This window comes from Cupressus sempervirens, chromosome 10, assembly GCF_028749045.1.
Source record: "Cupressus sempervirens isolate cs-2001-9-10 chromosome 10, ASM2874904v1, whole genome shotgun sequence".
In the NCBI taxonomy this organism is placed as follows: Eukaryota; Viridiplantae; Streptophyta; class Pinopsida; order Cupressales; family Cupressaceae; genus Cupressus; species Cupressus sempervirens.
Window position 1 is genome coordinate 584,690,179 of NC_143127.1, and position 22,828 is coordinate 584,713,006.

The 22,828-nt window shown below is 37.6% G+C and overlaps 1 protein-coding gene across 3 annotated transcripts in view; it reads right to left on the reverse strand.

Moving 5' to 3' along the window:
* Positions 1-201: 201 nt before the first annotated feature.
* The window catches only part of LOC149535216 (uncharacterized), a 33,364-nt gene continuing 10,737 nt past the window's right edge, over positions 202-22,828 (reverse strand). The window contains exons 4-5 of one of the 3 annotated variants that reach the window (XM_089803133.1): positions 1,036-1,881; positions 202-866 (exon numbers count right to left, since the gene is read on the reverse strand). In XM_089803133.1, coding sequence (XP_089659259.1) covers positions 726-866; positions 1,036-1,881 — 987 coding nt within the window. In that variant the 3' untranslated portion in view covers positions 202-725. Of the gene's footprint in view, positions 884-1,035; positions 1,882-22,828 lie in introns of all 3 variants that reach the window. The other 2 variants (XM_089803132.1, XM_089803134.1) reach the window with 2 other exon arrangements.

The following is a 22,828-nucleotide window of genomic DNA, read 5'->3' on the forward strand; positions in this document are numbered from 1 at the left end:
GAATATTGAATTAACTCGCTTGCAAATTTTCATTGTCACGTTGTATTGTTAAGATGTGCAAAGCAAACTTGAAACAATGATTTTGATTAGTTTGAATTCAGAAGATTATGCAAGCAAAACTAATTTGCTTAAAAGATGCACAGAACAAGTTATTCAAACTAATATAACAATTACACCAATCTTAAATATAGAAATTATCGATTTAGTGGCAAAAAGGGGGTTGTTTTGGTAATTTAACTTGTATAATCAATGTTGCTGCTAGCAGCCAAAGTTACAAACTCTGTGAAAATTTAACCCTCGTCAAAATGCCAGGAAACGAAATGAACCTGCCACAGGAATAGGAAGAGATGGTCTGCTGCTGCAGCCAATTCAAGGATAAGGCTGCATTCATGAATATTTGCAGCTCAAGTCAAAAACTTATTTTGCTCACTTGCTAAGTAATTGAATCCTACAGATTTGGTTGCTGTAAAATCGTTTCCAAACAGCAACCACTTGTCAAAACAGCTGACTATAATAAGAAACTTCTTTGCTACTCAAAATACTCTATATTCACACTTAAGCAGCTGGTAGGTGATCGAGTGACTAATCTTGATGTCACAATCAATCCCATTTCACAGATTTCCATGACAAAAAAAATCCTACAAATTCATTGCATGATAATCATGCACCGTTTTCAAAACAAATCCTGACAAAGCTAAATGAATTGACTAGAATTACCACTATGCCTAGGAATCACAATCAGGCTCAGAATCTGATGAACTTAGCTCGGATGACATACTTCCCAAGCTGCCAGCATGCATGTCCACTGCCACATTTGGAAACTTACAAGCCCTGCTAAATTTAGCAGAGATTGTCCTTGACTTCATCTGCTGTATAGCACCAACTGATCATTAAAATAGAAAAATATAAACATTTTCTTCTGATCAAGGTATCAAATGATAAAATCTTGTTGGAAAGCTTTTTTTGCTGAATTTAAAATTACAATTGAACATATTATAGATGAATCTTGAGACAGGAGAATTCTGGATCAGCTACCTGTTGATAAAATGCATTGATTTCCTCCTCTGTTAGTGCTTCTTCCTCTCCTGCATTTTCCTCCCACCCAAGAGATCGAAGAAAGGCAGCTTCCTCTTCCTCAGATCCACAAATAAAAGAATACATGTTCGCAGATGCCGGACTACCAGTTTCACTGGACTCCACCGCAGTATCAGTTTCTGCTTGGACATTACCACTTGAAGCATTTATAACATTCACCAAATTGCATGCTACTTGAATTGCAGGCTCTGCATTGCCAGAGCTCTCACATACACTATCCAAATTACCATTTTCTTTTACTACTATAGTAGTCTCACTACTTGGGGCAACATTAGCATTTTGTTCAGCAGCTTTCTGTTCTGTCAATGACCCCGAAGCCTTCCTCCTCAAAGTATTGAAAAAATCAGTCCGATTCTGAGCTTGGGAAAGTGGTTTTTTCTCCTCATTCATTAAGTTATTATCTTTAGAGCGCTGTGATGCCCCATGGTCAAGTCCAGTCGATACACATGCTGATTTCCGATCCAAAAAAGATTTTGAATTCCTGTGACCTGTCACACTAGAATTTCCAACTGCACCACCACCTGCAGTTAGGGAGCCAGCAGTTATGTTGTTGACAATCCCTCCCATCGGGGGGGTCAAGCTATCTGACATCACAGGCCTAGAAACTCCATTCTTCTCTCTAGCTGACTTCAAAACGAGAAGCTTCCCCACCTGAGGCATCTTGGGAGGTTCAGTTCGCCCAGTTGCTCTGTTTGGAGAAACAACCTGCTGTCCAACCTTAACAGCAGATGTAGCAGTGTCAGTCCTAAGCATTTTTGGCTTCAACTTCTCAGACGGCCCAAACCCCTGCAAACAGAAAATGAAGATATGTAACTATATCCTATCCCAAAAAGGAAGCAATTCACAAGCAAGCAATTGTGCAAAACATACAAGAGTTCCTAAAACGTCCAAATAAATGAGACAGTAAAAAGATATTTCACACTGACCCAACCAACATTACAATAAAAATAAAATTACGAGGCAGAAAAAAGATTTTCCTTTACCAACCAACATTACAATCAAGATAAAAAATTTACTATGGTGAACATTTCGGTAAACATCCCACATGATTCATGTATTTCCATGGAAAAATATTTTAAACAAGCCAAAAGAAATCAATTGTAGAGCAAGTTGAGTGGGTACATCACTATCTATAAAGCTAAACCTGTAATTTCAGAAAGTTTGAAACACTTGTGCAGTTACAACCTGCACCCAGGCTTTTAAAAACAAACACATGAAAAGCTTCTGCAATAAGATCAAAATAATGACAGCCAGGATAAAACGGAATAATTTGTAGCTAAAGCAATACAGGAAATAAATAAATAAAAACACTTTTCTAATCCCCAGGAACAAAGCTCAAACCGCATATGATACCACAAAGACTATCGGAAAGAACTAATGGATGAAATTTTCAACTAATCACAACTGAGGTAATAACTCCTACAAGATAAATGCTAGTACTGTTAACCAAATCGAATTAACAATGAATCAGTACTACTGTCATGCAACATATTTGCAGATATTTTTGTTTTTAGAACACCATGGAGATTTGTTATAAATGATCAAATTCATATACATATTCGATACTCATCCCCCTTCTACTTAAACAAAAAATTCTAAGGATCGCAGAAACTTATGAGAATATTTTTCTGTGAAATGTTTCCTTTTTGAGACAGGCTTAAAAAATAAGCAATAATAAGACAATTCTAATATTTAAAAAAATAATATTAAAAACAATCAATTAAAAATGTAAAAAATAAAAAATAAAAAATAAAACATAAGTAACTAAGTTAATTTTAATGAATGCCAATGGTCAAAAAGGCATGTTGAGACTCCATCAAACATGAGATATAAAATGGAGAAGAGATCTTCATTTGAAAGTGAGGAGAGAGGAAAGAAGAGAAAAGGGAAGGGGTGATTCAAGAAAGAATTTCAATTAATGGAAGAGAAAATAAGATTATGACTCTCTCAAAAGGCAGCAGTGATGAAGGGTTGCGACTCTTTCAATGACTGACAATCTTGGAAGGCTGTGACTCTTCAAAAAGCTAGTAATTGCAAAAGGTTGTGACTGTAAAGGGCAAACATGAAATAAAGGGGAGATTGAGGACATCATCACGAGGATCAATTTTGGGTGTAGTATATTATTCTCAAAAGAAACAATAAAAAGTGGTAACTCAATCTTATGAAAGGTGGTGACTCTTTCACCAATAAAGGAGCTTTCATTCCAAGCATTAAAGGAGGACTTATATCAATTCTAACTCCTGAATCCATCCAAACAAATCCTTCATCCATCAATTATTTATCCGTCAAGAAATCAAACAAACAATCAATCAGCAAGATCAAGCACACAATCATCGAATCTGCAGCGCTAATCACCTCATCTTGGGATCTAGAAAACATACAATTCAGCAATCAAGCATCATTCTATCAAATCAACAATCATTTAATATATATCATCACTTTTCAATCATCTAATCCAAAATTACTTATAACTCACCAGTACCTCAAATCATCAAATAAAAAGGAAATTATTCAACCAAACAAACATTCAACAACACAAGAGTATATCAACAGAGTATATATCAGCAATCAGGATCATATCAGAAATTGTTATTTATTGCAGGTAGTAGCATTCTTGTTCACTTGTGGCGTGCACAAATATATGTTTAATACATATGCTTGACGTATGCAGCGTGATAATGTTTAAATTACTTACTAATACAGGCATGAATAGGAAGGACAGGTACAAGCTTTCTCACTATGTACACCACCTCATGATGGAAGGATATATCCACTCTTGAGCTAAGGTAGAGGATCGCTTCAGGCACCCTATCATGTCTCCTTATCCAAGCCCAAATATGACAGAACCCAAATATTAAGTTGCATAACTTATACGCTTGAGATGATCCTAGTAGTATCTTAAATTATTTTTCAACAAGATTGCAGGATCTATCTAGCGTCTACAATCTGAGTAAACCATAAAGTCATATCTCTAACTATATTACCATGATTTTATTCAATTTGTGTTTAAAAGCTAGAAATAGGGTAATCCCAGAAGGGGGCATTACATTATTGAGAGGAATCTTCCACTAAACAAGAGTTGCCTGCCACAAATATCCCCACTTTCTATGCATCCATCTTCTTCTCTCTCCTTCAGTATTAATTCTTTTGCTCGAGTGCAAAATCAAGGCACTTAATAACATGTTTTTTCATATCTCCCTGAGGCAAGCTCTTTAACAAAAGGTTGATTGATATTACTTGGCACCTTCATCTCAAGCAGACAGCTCTTATTAAAATCACTTACTCATCGGTATTAAATCAATAAGATGATCAAGGTGTTAAAATCAGACTTCCGGACAGTGATGAAATTATAATACTTCTGATCTATTCTTTTATAAAAATATGAATATATATATTTCAAGATATTATATCCAATATCCATCCAGAATATGGCTTGAGTGTTCAGTACTAGATCAGACTTTTTTTACTTCCAATGAAACCAGAATTAAAGAGTTAGTAATTTGATTGTGCTTGTGCCCTGCAATTAACACTTGAAGACTGCTTCAATTATGTGTTCACTGTGTTTATTGATAGACCTGAGCGATGTTAAGTAGGTGACCTGGAAGTCATACACGATAGGTGTGACCCGATCAGGAGTCACGTCCTATCATGACGTGGCTCCTAGTCATGTCTAACCAATATTAATCAATCCCGACAAGAAGTGGTCAGTGACTTAATAATGTATCTCAGGGGGATTAGAATAGTTGGTCTCACTATTATTTGCACAGATTTCTATTTGAATTTTTATTTATTTATTTGCATATATATATATATATATATATATATATAAAAGTAATTGAAAAAACAAAAAAATATGTACCATATTTTAATGCGCAAATACATATAAATAAATAATATTTATTTATCCCACTAAGCTATACATTAACACTCCCACTTAGATTAGAAGGATAAAGACATAAGTAAATAATAAATAGTACATCATTGGCAATATTCAGAAATGACACATCAAGGAAATCTTCGATCAAAAGACTTCCATTATATGATATCATATGAGTATTGGCCTATCATAATATCAACACATGATATCCACCAAATACTATGTTCATATCATATTAGGTAACATGAACATTGGCCTGTCAGAATATCAACACATGATATTCACCAATAACTATGAGTAATGGCCTATCAAAACATCAATACATGATATTCACCAAGTACTCAATTAGATAATGGCATATCAAACTATCAAGGCATGATATTCACCAAATAACTATCATATTTTTATACAAACAACTCATAGACCGTCAATTGAATGACATCTAACACTTAATTGTTGGTTTACAAGATATGGCCTTTCATGATCTATTTCAACATTTACATAAAATGTATATCATGATTTAAATTATTGTAAGGTCGTCACCTTCCAATAACTTTTGAAAGTACAAGTGAAGATCATAAATTCATAACATTTATAATATATAATGTACAATAATTAATTGTTCGAAGACATTTTCTCAGAAATTACAATCATACCAAGTTCCTTATGAAAGTGTTCCACCTTTGTTTTGGCAAGTGATTTGGTAAGAATCTCTGCAATATGATTCTTTGTACTAATATATTTCAAATCAACCATGTCTCGTATACAGTGATATAGTATCCCAATGTGTTTTGACCTATTATGAAATATTGGATTCAAGGAGAGTTTGATGCAGCTATGGTTATCACAATAGGTAGTTGTGGATGCTAGTGCCTTTCCAAACAACCCAACTAGAAGCTTCCTCAACCATACGGTTTCTCCAGCTCCCATGGATGCTACTATATATTATGTTTCAGTGGAGATCTGAGCTACTGATGATTGTTTTCTACTGAACCATGATATTATTGTTGATCTCAAGGTATAACATCTTGATGTACTCTTCCGATCTAAAGAATTTCCTGCCCAATCAAAGTTTGTATAAACACTTATACTTAATTCAACATTTGAGTTTCTTGAGCCATATTTAACTGTGCCACGAAGATATCTGAGAATGTGTTTTGTTGCTACTAGATGAACTTTTTAGGATCACACATGAATTGACTTAGTGCATTTACTGCATAACAAATGTCAAGTCTTCAATTTGCTAAATACATAAAGGACCCAATAATTTGTTTTTGATTAGATAAAAAGGTTTTACAGGGACCTTGAAACCCAAGGGTTAAAACAATAACAAGGCTGATAATAAGCGTGAAAAGCCCAGCCAAAAGATTTCAAGTTCAAAGGCTGATAATAAGCCCAAGGCCCAACCTAAATACAAAGATCAAAGAAAAGACCAGGAACAGAAACAACAAAGGCAAAAGCCCTGACAAAAAGCCACAAAACAAATTGAGACAAAAGAACAAGCAGTGGATTAGTCCTCGTTCTTTCTCTCTAGGTCTTGCATGACCTGAGCAGCCTCATAGGCCATCTGGTTCTCCTCGGCCTCTTGCTGGTGCGCCCTTTGATCCTCCTGGTCCTGACCATTGTTGATGTTGTCCTTTGTAGTGTCGACCTCCAGTTTGGCTTTTTCCCTATCTTTTCCTTCCTCTTCTTCCTTCATAACTCTATCTTTGATCCAGCCAATTAAAGACATAATGTTGTTGTTAATGGAGCTTAGTAGCGAAATCATCTGGTTCGAGAGATTATGATTGTAGATTTCGGGGTTGTTAATCCTTCTCTCTGCCAGGCTGAGCCTCTCACCATTGCCGCCTCTATTATCAGATTCTGCTCCATTCCTGTTATCCTCCATATGACCCACCTGCTCTTTGACCTCCTCCAGCGCATGGAAAAGCCACTTGATTGATCTCAAGTTATCAATCATACTGTTGTGGGCATTGTTCAAGAGGTTCAACCCAAATTCCCTTGCATTATTCGAAATAGCCACAACCGTCAGGTCTATGAGTTCTTCAAGTTGCTCCTCTTCTTGGTTTTCCACAAGGACCTGCAAGTTCATGGCCTCTCTAAAAATGCCCATTTTCAAGGTCCTAACATTAAAGTTTTTCCAAGCTTTCCTCCTGTCTTTAACCTGCACCTCCCTAGCCTCACTCTCAAACCCATTTTTTGCTCCTCTGGTTGGGCTTGAGTATGGATATGAGAAAGAGGCAACGAAGACATATCTCGTTCTTGCTGCAATCTCTCATCCTCCAGACCCTCCCTCTTGCGTTTCTTCCCTCCCCGGTCTTCCTTATTATCCTCCTATATCTCCTTTTCCTCCTCTTTCGTCTCCACATTCTCCTCGTCATCGATGTCAACCTTCACATCCTTCATAGGTTGCTTCTGCCCATGAGCCCTAGGGCTTTTCCTACTAGGGGTAATGGAAGAAGGCGAATTCTTGACCTGAAGGGTGACAATTTTATCAACGGAAGAAATCCCGCCATCCTCAGAGCTAAAGCTCCGAATATCATCCAAGTCTGAAGAGAAGTTGGAGCTTCCAGAGGGCACATTCTCTGTCTGAGGGGGGGCATTGCTTATAGTCTAAGCCTTAAAGTGCTCATAAATGAGCAACATGTGCCCCTCATGCAAAGCGGGGTTATCAGTGGGCTTCTTTTTGAAGCTAACCACTGCCTTGCTCATGGAAGTTAACAAGTAAAAAGGAAAAGAAATTTTATAGTTGTGCCGAAAATGATTCAAAAGAACAAAATGGTGGGTACGAGCCCAATCAAACCTAGGGTCCAGAGTAATGTACTCGATTACAGCTCTCAGAACATACCTCCACAGTTTCTTCATGGTATCAGGAACATAGTACGTGTCAATCTTCTTCAGGGATTTCAGTTCCTCTGTGTCCTTCACAAAATCCCGCACAGCATTAGCCGAGAACTTCTTGTCCCTGAAAAACTTAAAACCTTCAATCCAAATTTCAGAGACGATCGATATCACCTCCTCAGTGATCATGAAAGAAACCCCGTTCACCTTAACTTTGTCGTCCTTCGATGAACCCACCATACTATTAGTCACCTCCTGATCAAAACCATGCAATTTCGCAATGAATCTAGTGATCCCGCCCTGATCCAGCTACTCCCAAACTTTTTCCCTACTCCTCCATTTCTCTGTTTCACCAAAAGGCTCCTTTCTGCACCTTTCACCAACCATATCTGCACTCTGCGCACCCTCAATTCTCATATGCACCTCGCACTAAGACTGAAAGGATCCCCTTTGGTTGAGCTGAATACAGAAAGAAATAACCTTTCTGTTGCTCCTATTGCAAATGCAAAAAAAGACCCAAAAAGCGTATCGAAAAGTCTGTAATAAATTACAGCTATTACAATTTCCCATGCTACCTTTTTGAGAAGTACCCTTTCCCCTTGATCCATTCATACTCATAATTGCACATTGATCTTCTCTGTACTTCCTTGGATCTTGTCCAGTTTGATCATGCTTTTGACATCCGCCGGCAAAATATTTCCGGGATGCCATGTCATAATTTGGTTTGTGCCGACCCCTATATTTGCAAACTTGTCAACAACCGAGTTAGCTTCCCAGAAAATATGCATGACATGGACTCTACCGAATTTGGCAAGAGTCTCATCAATAAGATTTGCAATCGACCATGATGGCTGAGCATTGCCATTAATACAATTTATAATGTTTGAATCCCCTTCAAGCCAAAGGTTAGTAACTCCAATTTCAAACGCCAGTTTGACAGCATTACACGCAGCATTTGCTTCTGCAAAATGGTTGGTTTGAAATCCCAGCGGTAGGGAAAAAGCCGCAATACCATCGCCATTTTCATTCCTTATTATGCCTCCACTTCCCGAGGAGCCAAGATTTCCCTTGGACGCTCCGTCGAAGTTGGCTTTATGCCATCCTTCCGGGGGGAGAAGCCATTTAGCTTCCTGTCTTTTCATCTTTTTGTCTTTTGCCTTCTTTTTTCTGCCACCTAATTCTATATCTCCCCCTTTCCTTACTGAATAGTTTTCCTTAATGTTTGCAAATATTTTCTTTCCTATCACTATAGCCGGCTCCTCTTTATCTCTGAAGATTCTATTATTTCTCTCCTTCCAGATGCTCCAACAAAAATGAGGCAAGATCTAGGAACTTAATTCCTGCAAATCAAACCTATTGAACATACATTTCCATTGACAGAAGAAATCCAAAAGGTTAAAAGGCACACACCAGCTGAAGCCCAAGTCCTGGGTTAGGAAAACCCAAACCTTCGTGGAGAAAGAGCAATGAATGAACAAATGATTGCCAATCTCTGTCTGATCTTTACATAACTCACATCTGTTGGGCATAATATGACCTATTTTAATGAGGTTATCCTAGGTGAGGATTTTGTCCTGAAGAGCCAGCCAATAGAACATATTAATTTTTGGAATGAGGCCAGGAAGCCAAGCCCTCGACCAAGGAGGAATCTCATTTAATCTCCAAAAGGCCGAATACCCAGAGGCAGCAGTATATAGCCCATTGGCATTATCTCCCCAAACCAATTCATCCTTGTTGTTATTTAGGGCCATAGAGTTTAGCATTATCATGATAGGATTAAGATCTTCAAAGATGACGAAAAGGCCTATCCATCCCTGGTCGTTCCTATAGTTACTAACTTTCTGCCCAAAAAGGTTGATGCAATCATTCACCCAAGCCTCATAGCTGGGGTTATTCATAAGAGGGCCCTGAATAAACCAACTATCGGACCAGAACTGGATATCCTCCCCATTTCCCAATTTCCAAGAGGCTCTAGAATTTGCCAGGTCCCTGGCTTTTAAAAAACCATTCCAAACAGCAGAACCTCTTGGGATATCTTCCCTGAAGAGGGTAAACTGTTTAGAGGGCCTCTTTATATACTTGTTTTCCATAATGTCTCTCCATTCCCCTGTGCTACTAAAGATACGCCATATTTGCTTAGCCAAAAGAGCCTTGTTGAGGTGAGTAAGCTTCCTGATGCCTAGACCTCCATATTTCTTGGGGAGGCAGACTTTTTCCCAAGCAACAAGAGGATACCTTTTATTCTTTTCAGCCCCCGTCCATAAGAAGTCTCTCTAAATTTTTTCCATCCTCTCAACAAATTTCCCAGGGATCACCAAAAGGCTCAAAGCATAAACAGGCAAGTTCTAAAAGGTGGATTTTACCAGTTGACATTTTCCAGCTTGGCTAAGACAGGCCCCTTTCCAACCAACCAGCTTCTTATTGAATCTGTCCATAATGTCGTTCCAGAAAGAATCAGGAGGATTCGTGCCCAAAGGAAGCCCAAGATAGGTAGAGGGAAGCTTCCCCACACTACAACCCAGAATTCTGGAGATTTTCTTCTCTCTGTCCTCAAGAGTGTTGATAAAGAAAATAGAACTCTTTTCCCAGTTGATGGACTGTCCCGACCCTCTGGAGTAGATATCCAAGATGTCCTTCATTGCCTTTGCCTCCTTAACAGAAGACTCCCCTCCCATTATAGTATCATCAACAAATTGTTGATGCGTAAAAGGGGCACTTTTAGAGGAAGGTTTAAAACCTTTAATTCTCCCTTCCTTCTTATTCTTCTCTATAAGTCTGCCTAAGCATTCCGCCAAGATTATGAATAGAATATGCGAGAGAGGATCCCCCTGACAAAGACCACGAGAAGGTTTGAAAAAATCGGAGGGGGATCCATTGACTAAGACAGCAAGTGAGGAAGTAGTAACCAGCTGAGAAATTAGCTTACAAGTTTTGTCATCAAACCCAAAAGCCTTAAGCACCATATCTAGGAAAGACCAGTCAACCCTATCATAGGCTTTTGAGAGGTCCAGTTTAAGTAACATCCCTTCCCTTTTTCCAGCTTCCATAGAGTGAATCACTTCATGCACCATCATTATGGAGTCTAAAATTTGTTTGCCCGGGACAAAACCAGTTTGTTGTCGAGAAATTATCAAAGGGAGGAGTTTGAGCAACCTAGAGGTAAGAACCTTCGAAATGATCTTGTAAAAAGGATTGCAAAGACTAATAGGTCTAAACTTGTCCAAGGAATTGGCTCCAAAAACTTTAGGAATGAGAACTAAAAAGGTAGAGTTAATCTCCTTGAGAATACTTCTAGCCCCAAAGAATTCCTGAACAGCCTTCACCACATCCTTCTTCAAAACAGACCAAAACAATTGGAAAAACAAAGAAGTAAACCATCAAGGCCACGAGATTTATCTGTCGACAGAGAGAAGAGAGCTTCTTCAACTTCCGAAGCAGAGGGAATGGCTCGAAGCAGTTTATTATGGTGAGGGAGGATGCTCCGATGCAGGAAACAATGTCATCCTCATCCACTTTGGATAGCATAGGATCCCAAGACAACAGGGAGGAGAAGAAAGAAACAGCCTCAATTGAGATATCCTCATCCTTGGTTAGCGTTCCCTGACCTTTCTTTAAACCTGTGATTTTGTTATTAGCACGATGTTTAAGAGTAGTAAGATGAAAAAACTTTGTATTCTGATCTCCCTCTTTGAGCCAGTTAACCCTTGATCTTTGTCTCCAAAACTTCTCCTCTTTACTGATAATATTGTGTAAATCTGAAAGGATAGACAACTCAGCCTCCCTGTTTAGCTCGTCATACCCATCCCCCTGATTTGAGGCTTGGATAGAAGAAAGATTGTCAGATAGGACTTCCTTCTCAAAAAAATATGTGGCCAAAATCTGACTTGTTCCAAGCTTTAACCATCCTTTTAATGTTGCTAAGTTTTCTGGCTACCTTGTACATAGTTGTGCCTTCCACATCAATACTCCACCAGAGCTTAATCTTGTCTAAAAGATTAGGGTGGGAGGTCCACATTTTTTCAAAACAAAAAGGGGGAGGCCTTTTGGGGCCTAAAGGAACAACCGACAAGGAAATAGGGGAATGGTTAGAACCCACTCTGGGCAAAAGAGCTAATTTGCAAGAGGAAGATTGCAGCCAGTCGGGAGCGATAAGAGCTCTGTCCAATTTGACCTGAATACATTCCTAACCAATGCGTTTATTTGACCAAGTAAAGGTACCCCCCATGAGGTCCATATCCAAAAAAGCCAGACCATTAATGAAGTTTGAAAGGTCATTTTTACTTTCCCACTCCGGAGGCAGACCTCCCTTCTTCTCCTCATCCAACAGAGGAGTGTTAAAGTAACCCATAATTATTCCTTTCTTTAAATTGCTGCTCTACACCAGACTCCGAGCTCTAGTCCAGTAATTCTTTCTCTCTCTTATTGTTGGGAGCATATAAATTCAGCAAGAACTTGCTATCATTGGAAGGGATATGAAGAACTTTACACAAAAGAATATTACCTTCATTGTAAGCAGATTCCATTCTAAAAATTTTGGTGTTAAAAAGGGTCAGCAGTCCCCCAGAGGCACCATCAAAGTCCGAAGCCTCCCCACTCATCAAGTTGCTAAACTTAATCTTCCCCAAAAAGTCTTTTTTCATCTTAGTTTCCTGGATCATCAAAATGTCTGGTCTCTAATCTCTAATCAAGTTCTTGATAATTTCTTGCTTATGGGCTCCATTAAGGCCCCTAATATTCCATGATATGATCTTCATGATTAATTCTTGGAACACTCCTAAAGAGTTCTCTAGCGCCCATTCGCCAAGCTTCTTCTGGTCTCCTCCTCTCTGGCTTCCTTCTTTATTTTCTACCTCTTTTGGCCGTTGAGCCCACATCCTGTTTGCAGCTGCTTCTAGTCTTCACCGAAGAGGCCAAAGAAGGTTCTCTCACATTTTTCTTCCTGGGCTTAGGGGATAGAAGAAATTCACTCTCCATGCCAAAATTCCACGACCTAGAAGCCTTAAGAGCAATCTTTGGGTTGGTTGGAAGATCCTCCCACTAGTCCAGTTCCTTCACCAAAACATTCAACTTACCTGAGCTGGTCCCTCCAACAATAGAGGAAACAAGATTTTCCTCTGGGTCTTGATAGATGACAATAGCCCTATTAACTCTATCCTTCTCCACCTCAATGGAAGCCAGGTCAAGCCTACCCATAGAAAGTGGTGAGCTTAACATCACAGCCTCCTGAACAGCCTGCTGTGGGGCATCCTTGCCTTCCTCATCACCTGAAATCACTTGAGGATCCAATCTTCCCTCAGCCAGAGCACCATCAGTCAGTTGGGGTTGGACATTAATCATTTGCCGCTCCCTAATGACAAGAGAGGAGTTCGGGGCTGTATCTAACAGCTCAACCTGAGAAACAGACTTTCCATCCGTGCCCAAAGGTAGAGTGGAATCAAAGGGTTGCAATTGATTTACCTTCTTTGAATCTTCAACTACCTTCTGATTCGCCAAAAGAGGACCCTTATGGCCCTGGTTGGTGGTCTTTATTTTCAATACTTTCTTGACCGTAAGAGAGAAGCAGCAGAGGGATTCTTCTTCCTCTGAACTGACTTTGCTTTCGAGCATTGAAAAGCCTTATGGCCTGTCTTAAAACAATGAAAACATCCAAAAGAGACATTCTCATAATCCCACTGCTGAATATGCGTGCCAAGTTTTGACTAAAAGTACACCACTTCAGGCATATCATCCCCTTCCCTTACCCCTATACAGATCCTTGCATAGGTCAACCTGCTCTTAGAAGCAGTAGTTGGGTTTATGGAGAGAAGCTCTCCAAAAGAACTGGCCACACCCATAAAAACACCCTCACTCCAAAATTCCAAGGTCAGCTCAGGGAGTCTTACCCATACTGGAGCTTGCTGATAGAAAGATTTGTTTAAGTCCAATTTAGAAGACCATTTTGGCAACATCAGGGTAGCCCTTCCAATGATCCAAGGTCCTTTACACAGGATGTCGGCCATATCCTCTTTACAAGTGAATTCAAAAGAAAGAAATCCCTTTGCCATAGCAATAACACTGACCTGCCCTTTCATACTCCATTTCTTCGATGTGAACGACCGAACAACATCGATGTTCGATCCCTAACCCATAAACTTCCCCACAAGTGTGGAAGCCATCGAAGCAATACTGTGGTCAACAATTTTGTCTGGAATGGCAATCGTGCACGATCCCTTATCCAGACCTAACACAACCTTAACCGAAGGGAAAGAGGACTTACCCGAAGGCTTAACACCAAAGCGTGAGGCCCATTTCACTGGGAGATTCCTCGTTTGTCCACCTTGGATTGTATTTCTGGCATTTGTTGGGTTCCACCGTTTGCACGTGGGTCCCCATCCCCAGACTCCACCTCTCCACAGTCAGCCTAGATCCCATCCTACGTACCTGGTTTCCAAGACCCACCCCCCAGAGATTTCTCGCCCGGCGCCAGGTTTGAAATTTGAACATGCACTTCCCGATCTCTCCCCTGCCCGCTCCCCTTCATTGCAATATGTTGTTCATAATTGTAGGACCCAATAATTTGTTGGTAGAGAGTTAGGATCAGCATTTCCAGGATCTTTAGTTGCTTCTTTTAGTTTCTGTAGATATGTTTCCATTGGAGTCTTCATAGGTTTGCTTTCCATCATTCCAAATGATTTTAGTATATCCAATGTACACTTACCTTGTTTTAAAATAATCTCATTAGCATGTTGCCATACTTCTAGTCCCAAAAAGTAGTGTAGTAATCCTAGATCCTTCATATCAAATTCGGATGCCAGATCTTGTTTACACTTGACAATTAGGTGATCTTCTCCTATAATCAATAGACCATCAACATATAGTACCAGAATCAACATATCCCCTTGTTGTATTTTAAAATACTAGTTAGGATTTGCACTATTTTTTGAGAAACAAAGTTTAGTTAAGTGATGCTCTATCCGTTCATACCAAGCTCAAGGAGCTTGTTTTAGCCCATACAATGCCTTCTTCAATTTGCATACATGAGATTGCTTATTATGTACCACAAACCCTTCAAGTTGCTCAAGGTCTTCTATTACTCCATTCAAAAAGGTGGTCTTAACATCCAATTGATGTATTTTCCATCCTTTAGAAGCAGCAATGGCTATTACAGTTCTAACAGAGGTATGTCTAGCAACTGGAGCAAAAGTTTCTTCATAGTCGATTCCTTCCTTTTGAGAGAAACCCTTTGCAACAAATCTAGCTTTGTATTTATCAATACTTCCATCCGAGGCATGCTTGATTTTAAATAACCATTTAGAGGATACGACTGATTTATTTTTGGGTCTAGGAACAATATCCCAAATGTCATTCTTGATGATTGAGTTATATTCGTTTGTGTTAATGTTCTCAAGATTGCTGCAAATGTAGTTGCATTGCCTTTTTTTGTGGTATATGTTTTTCAAAATGGAGCTATCAATATATTTATATGGAGAATGAGTTCTGAATAGACATGTCTCTTCACGGACATGTCTATTCATAATATTAATCATTATAAAATATCTCTTTCTCTAATATATAAATAATATATATAAATATATATGTATGTATATGTTTATGTACATCTCTTATATATTAAATATATATATACCTATCTTCACTAGAGTTTATTAGACTGAAGCTACGAAACATTAACACTTTGTCATGGCATCCTTCCAGTTTTGTTATTTCATGGCTTCTTCAACATTTGAAGGTTCAAAACTTGAGATTTCACTCATGAGTGCAATATAGCTAGAGAATATATTTGGTCTTTTTCTTTCTCTAATAGATTCAGAAGGAGCTGCAATATTTTCAAATTCTTCAATTATCTTTTTGGCTCATAGAGGTCTCTTCTTATTTTCTCTAGATATATATGTCATATCCATAGGTTCTAAGGAGTTATTTTCTTTAGTTTGATTCTCCCTCTAAATCTCAGGAATTGATTCTTCTTGGGTTTCTTCATTATTTGATTCATTTTCAACTTTGAATCTCTTCTACGCAGTGTCTTCATCAACTATTACATCTCAACCCAATTCAATGTTTCTTTGTCTAGGGATGCATATATGATATGTCTTAGATGTTTCATTGTATCCTATGAAAACTGCGCTTTTCCCTGAAGGTTCTAGTTTAGTTCCTTTCTCTTTAGGAATGTGAATATAAACAGTCCGCACCCAAATATTCTTAGATGACTAAGATTAGGTTTCTTTCTAGAAAAGGCTTCTTCGGGGGTTTTATGTTTTAGATGTGAGTGGGGACATCTATTCTGAACAAAAACAGCACTGTTAGAGGCTTCACCCCAAAGGTAAGTTTCTAAGTTTTGATCATGCAGCATGGCTTTAGCGGCTTCAACTATAGTTCTATTCCTTCCTTCTACTACCCCATTTTGTTGGGGATTGTAAGGAACTGAAAACCCCCTCTTGATCCCAACACTTTTGCAATAGTTAAGAAAGATCTCTGAAGTATATTATCTACCATTATCAGTTATTAGAATTTTAATTTTCTTTCCTGATATGTTTTCTACAAGAGCTTTGAATTCTTTAAACTTTGTCAAAATCTCTTCAGACTCTTTATATTTGAGGATATAAATCCATGTTTTTACTGGAGAGGTCATCAACAAAGATGATGTAGTACAAGAATCCTCCTAAGGGACAGACATTGGCCTGCATAAGTCAGAGTGGGCAAGCTCTAAAACATCTTGATGTTGGAGAGTTTCTCTTAATGTGACAATTCTTGTGGTATTGTTAATCTCAAACATCTCTTCCAAAGCTTTGAACATTTCATGTGTTGTGTCTAGCTCTGTGATTATGGGAAGTCGATAATCCTTAACACCGTCCACAATTAGTTTCATGGCTCTAGTGTTATCATTTTCCCATTTATCCACTTCATCACTCCCCTTCGATAATTGATCAGACTTTTCAATGAATTGTTTTAGACCATTTTCTTTCAAAGTAACCTCATTTGCTATTTCCATCCCACAAAATTTGGGTCACCTTCGAGTCTGTCCTCTAGTATCATACCTTATCATTTTGATAGATATAGAATTTTAAGAATATTTGAGTGCACTAGATAGGTAAGTCTGATCAGAATTGTCTCTCAGACCTGCTCTGATAACATGTTAAAATCAGACTTCCCTCAGACTTCCTCTGATAACATATTAAAATCAGACTTCCTGACAGTGATAAAATTATAATACTTCTGGTCTTCTTTTATAAAAATATGAATATATATTAAAACCATCAGATTTCCACAATCCATTAGAATTCTTGTATGTGTTTCTGGCTTAGACTGTGTATGAATTTTTTGGCATCCAAGCCAGAAACACACACAAGAATGAATATATATATTTCAAGATATTATATCCAATATCTATCCACAATATGGCTGAGTGTTCAATGTTAGATCAGACTTCTTTTGCTTTCAATGAAACCAGAATATTTTTGAGTTAGTAATTTAACTGTGCTAGTGCCGTTAGTAATTTAACTGTGCTTGTGCCCTGCAATTAAATCTGAAAGACTGCTTCAATTATTTGTTCACTGTGTTTATCAAAAGACCTTGGCGTTATTAAGTAGGTTACTTGGGAGTCACACGCAATAGGAGTGACCTGATCAGGAGTCGCATCCTATCGCGATGTGGCTCCTAGTCATGTCTATAACCAATATTAATCAATCCCGACAATGAAGTGGTCAGTGACTTAATAATGTATCGCGGCAGGATTAGAATAGTCGGTCTCATTATTATTTGCACAGATTTCTAAAATATATATATATATATATATATAGTGTGTGTGTGTGTGTGTAAGTAATAAATATTTACTTATCTGACTAAGCTACACATTAACACTAATGTATAGCTTAGTCGGATAAGTAAATATTTATTACTCGTCTATATATATATATATATATAGATGAGTAATAAATATGTATTTATCCAACTAAGCTATACATTGATACAAGGGGACAAACATATGCATGCAGAGAAGCAAGGGACTACGGACCACCGGTACACAACCAGAACATGGCACAGACCACCAACATTCATGAGAAATGCAGGCAGACCAAGGGATGGCAGCCATGAAAGTCAAAGGAATGGCTTAAAGGTCATTTATCGCCAATGCAAAGCATATGCAGTTACCAAGTAAAGAACTAAACAAAACACATAGAATAAATGATATATCTAGCATAGGTACGAAGAAATCTGTTGAGTTTGTAAGCACAAACCTTGCCAATATCTTGAACCCACAGCCACCATGAAATTATGCACTGCAAAGACACAGACATTGCCATGGACTGATACAAACCACTACAAGCATTAATAGGCCTTCACAATTTTAATTGAAACCACAGCCTCAACTGCAATAGGATGCTAACCCTCCACAATGTAAACAGACAAGCCACCTGACGCCCATAAAAAACACATACAACAAAGATAATTCATAATGCTCCAATACAATTGAATTTTCAGGAGACCACACCGCAACAAAATAAAATCCATGCCAGTTCAAGCCCTTCAACACCACAAAAGATAATGAGGACCAAAGGAACATGCAACAACATAGAATCATGCGTGCAAGGCATATCAGCCACTACAGGCCTAGAAAAATCACCACCAAGAGAAAATATTTGCCATCCTTACAACTAAGTCCCCCCCTTCACATAAACCCATTGGAACACTCAATTTAGCAGCAACTTAATCTCCATTTAAAGCAGGCCTCTTAGCCAGTAATTAAATAAACCTTCAAACACCAAGAATTTGCAACCCAGTAAATATTTAACAAAAAACAAAAAACACACCATTAAAATTCTAAAATATATATCTGCACTAAATATTGCTGTAATTGTTTAAATGAAAAAATAGTTTATTTGGGCACCTACAAATAAGAACTAAAAGTTGTGTTGTGCCATTGAATTACTATAAGTTATATCAAATATGATTTAGAAATCAATGGTAAAAAATCTGCAACCAAAAAATTTAAAAATGTGCATCTACTTGATAACAATGCTAGTAATAATAAAATATATATTTTTTAAGTATGGGCTTATCTTATTTCTTAAAAAAGTTTGTGTTATTACATACTATAGACTCATAGAGTATTAAAAACATGTCATTAAGATAAGCTTTTAAAATGAAGAGAATTATTTTTTTATTTTTTATAAAAATCTACATTGTTTCAAAAATCACTAGTTCATCTTCAAATTTTTCATGGTTTGCTTTCTGCTAGTGAAAATTCAGCTAAATATGTTGAATTCATTCTCGCACTTATGCCAACAAATGGAAGGCACTATTGTGGGATCAACCCTATCCATGATTATGTCAAACACATGCCAAAGGACACTACTTAAACTAGTAAAACCCAGGGGTATTTCCGTCACCCTTTTTAACGTGTACCCCCATACTAGGGACACTCCAAGGATTTGAGAAACCTAAGAGGAATCCCCCCACCATTACCCAACTCAAACAAAGGAATACTACAAAGATATTGTTTAGTGCATATGTTCTGAAGAGCACAAAGACAATTACATAGAACACTATTTTACACTAGCATCATTGATGGTCATGGTGGATGGTGCATGAGAATAATGAGGATAGTAATTGTAAGAATTCTCTATCCCCTTAGTTTCTACATAGTGTGACACTTAGTAGATGATGTATGCAAGAGCCACAATTTAACTTGTGCTATAATCATGCATCATAGTCTTGTATGTGTGCACAGCAAGCTAAAAAGTCCAGGTGTGGAAGAAACTAGATACAGAGACCCTTGATGTCACAAGTTTGGAGATTTTCTGTTAGTAGGTTTTGACTGTATAAATGGCTAAAGATCAAGTGAGGAGTAAGTAATATGTGATGCAGCTAAACTAGAGGGAGTCCTCGTGTTGCAGTACCAGAGTCTTTTTGATTGACATGGACATAAGGCAGGAGGAATAACACCAGTACATCTAGTTGTCTGTAGTTTCATTTTGTTCCATATGCACATTGGTAATGAAAAAGAATTAAACATAGACATTTTGTTAATTTGACTGTCAAATCATGTTAATTCTCATATCAGCTATAATATTTCATAACAATAAATATGCATAAATACCTAATATGATGAAGCATTATCATATTACTATCTAAACATTTTTAATTCTCTATATATTTTAAATATTTCATACAAATAAATATAGGTAAATACCTAATATGATGAATGCATTATCATATGACTATCTGAACTTTTTAAATTCTCTATATATTTTAACTTAACTAATTGTTTTACTCATCACCTGCTGTCCCCCAAGAAAAAGCTTCCTATCATCTGCCATCGTAGGAACTACCTGCTGTATACCCATTTATGCCATTGCCACTGTAGAAACTTGGTGGAACGTAACTACAACAAGAAATGGTTTTTTAGACTGGGTAGTAAGAAAATCAGATGGCAAGTCAATGGGAGCCAGATATAATTACTGAAGAACGACATTCTGAGTAAACCTCTACAATTCCCATTTCCCACAGCCGCAGCCATCAGATAAAGTTAAAGTTTCTAGCAAAGCATCCTGGGATATGTTGCCAAATAAGAAAAAGCTAGGATACAGTGGTACAGCATGCAAGTATGGCAAACATTTTGGCTACTAAGGTACATTGTGGGTAATTCCATACAAAACATACATAAAATTGAATGATTCTTAATTAGTAATCAGCGTTAAACGTTTATATTGTTATCAGTGATATATAAACTGCCATGAATATATAACTACTCATCAGCCTCATGTGAAAAACTCTGTACACCCGACCACCCTCCCAGCCCAAAAAAGAAGTCAAGAAAGCTCCAACCCTTTCCCTGTTCATTCTGCAGAGCCAAACACCTCAAAAGCCAGACACCCTTAAAATCCACAGAATGGTCATCAGCTTCTTTGCAAAGTCTTGACCTATGACCCACATGACATTACAGTCTACAAATCATTAGTAGTTTTTTTTTTCTAATTTAATTTAGACTGAAAAGTAACGAGAATCGGAAACATATCGAAATTGGCAAGGCTGAATCGGATCGCGAATCAGCCATGAATTGGAATCGAATCAGCCACGAATCGTCAAATTAAAAACACCCTTCAAATTTAGTAACTTATTTAATAAACCCTTTATCACTGATTCGATTCACCGATTCACAAAAAATCGTTTGGCTTGAATCAAATTGCTGAATTGTGTGAATCACCGCGATTCTCGTTACTATGATTTAAAGTCTATCTTCCCAACCTGCATGACCACCTGCAAATCTGAAAAGCTTCAAGGTTTTCATTCCCATCTACCAAACCCACAAGTTACAAATCTATCATGCCCCTTTTTCGAATTAAACAAACAAGGTAACCTTAATCTCATAGAAGGCAACTTCAATTTCATTATTAAATTATTAAGTGTCCAAAAATGATTCTATGAAGTTAAGTTGTTATCAAAAATGTCATTAGGATCTAGGATAATGGAGAAAATTGGTATATTAACTCAAAAAGAATAGAAAGTCAAAAAATATCTACAGGCTTCTCGAGGAAGCTAAAATTTGCAAACAAACAATTACAAAAGGAGTTGTGCTTGAGAAAAGTATTTATTGTTCGTTGCCGAAAGCCCCTTTATCCCAAAGATTAAGTGTTTGATATTCATCTGTTTCAGAGATGAGGAAAAAGCCCTTGGTTTTCAGATTGGATATGGGGACAAAAACCCTCACATCCCTGAAAAGTGATTCTATCCTCGGGTTGCATATGTGTGCAAAGATCATTTCAGTAGCATTTAAACCTTTTCTGGAGTTGTGCAGAAAAGCAAAGGATTTCCAAATTCCAATTGGTTTGTTGTTTTCCAGATCCTGATATTTTGGTTGTTCGTGGATTTTATAGAATATATTCCAAATTGATATATACTCAATGATATTTATTTCAGTTGTGGAAGGCATCAGATCATCATTTCTGTATAAAGTGATGGGAAGTATTTAAATGAAAATTTTCTAGTTCGATCCTATGCTGGTAGTTCTATATTTGTCATTGAGATCAAAAAAGGATTGACATACTATATTTATATTGACTAAATTGGATGCTGGAAGGTCTTATTGAAGGAGTCATACATAGTATCGAACCAGCACATGAAGATATTCAAAATTTAAAGGATTGAGATTTAAAGGGTCATCGTTGTAATTTGAAGGGTCATCGGGATTGTCGGAGGTTGAATAGTTTTCATTATTTATAAGGTCACTTGGGTTGTCATACTTCAAAACGAGGTTGAACCTATTTTGAAAAGAATTTGTAGCATTCAGGTTGAACCTTCTTAAAAAATAAATTGCAGCATTCATAGTGACAAGTTGCCATATGAAAGTGAGACAAGGGATTGGCACAACTATATAAAGAAGGATCCCAATCTTCTCCCTTTCAACTGCCATGTCAGTCCATTTCAACTGACAAGATGTCATCAAGCAAGCCTAGTGTGAGACGAGATGGTTCAGCTCCGAGCAACAAAGCATAGACAAAATTCGGAGTGCATGCCTTGAACAAATGGTTTTGAATCAAAACATTCCAAAGGTGAAGAAAAGAAGCTTAAAAAAATTAGCATGATTGGGCATTATGATCCAAACATTCAAGTGCATTTGTTAAGCATCACAAAAAGAAGACCCATTGGAGAAAATATTCAAGCGAAATTATAGCAAGTTCAGGTCAATCTTTGAAAAATGTGTAAGAATGAGGAGTCACAAGTTGATCCCACAATGGAAGGTCATCAAAGATTTGAAGTACAAGAATTATCATGTGAGGAGAGGGTGATTCCAATATGTCTCAAGAGAGGGAACTCCTTGGTGGATTATCATTCATGCTACAAAAGGAGATTCTTAAGAATCGGTTGCAAGAAGTTTCAAGCAAAGTAACAAGAATCAGAATCGGATCGGAATCGGCAAGGCTGAATCGAATCATGAATCAGCCATGAATCAGAATCGAATCACCCATGAATCGCCAAATTAAAAAGACCCTTGAAATTTAGCGAGCAAATTATTTCATAAAC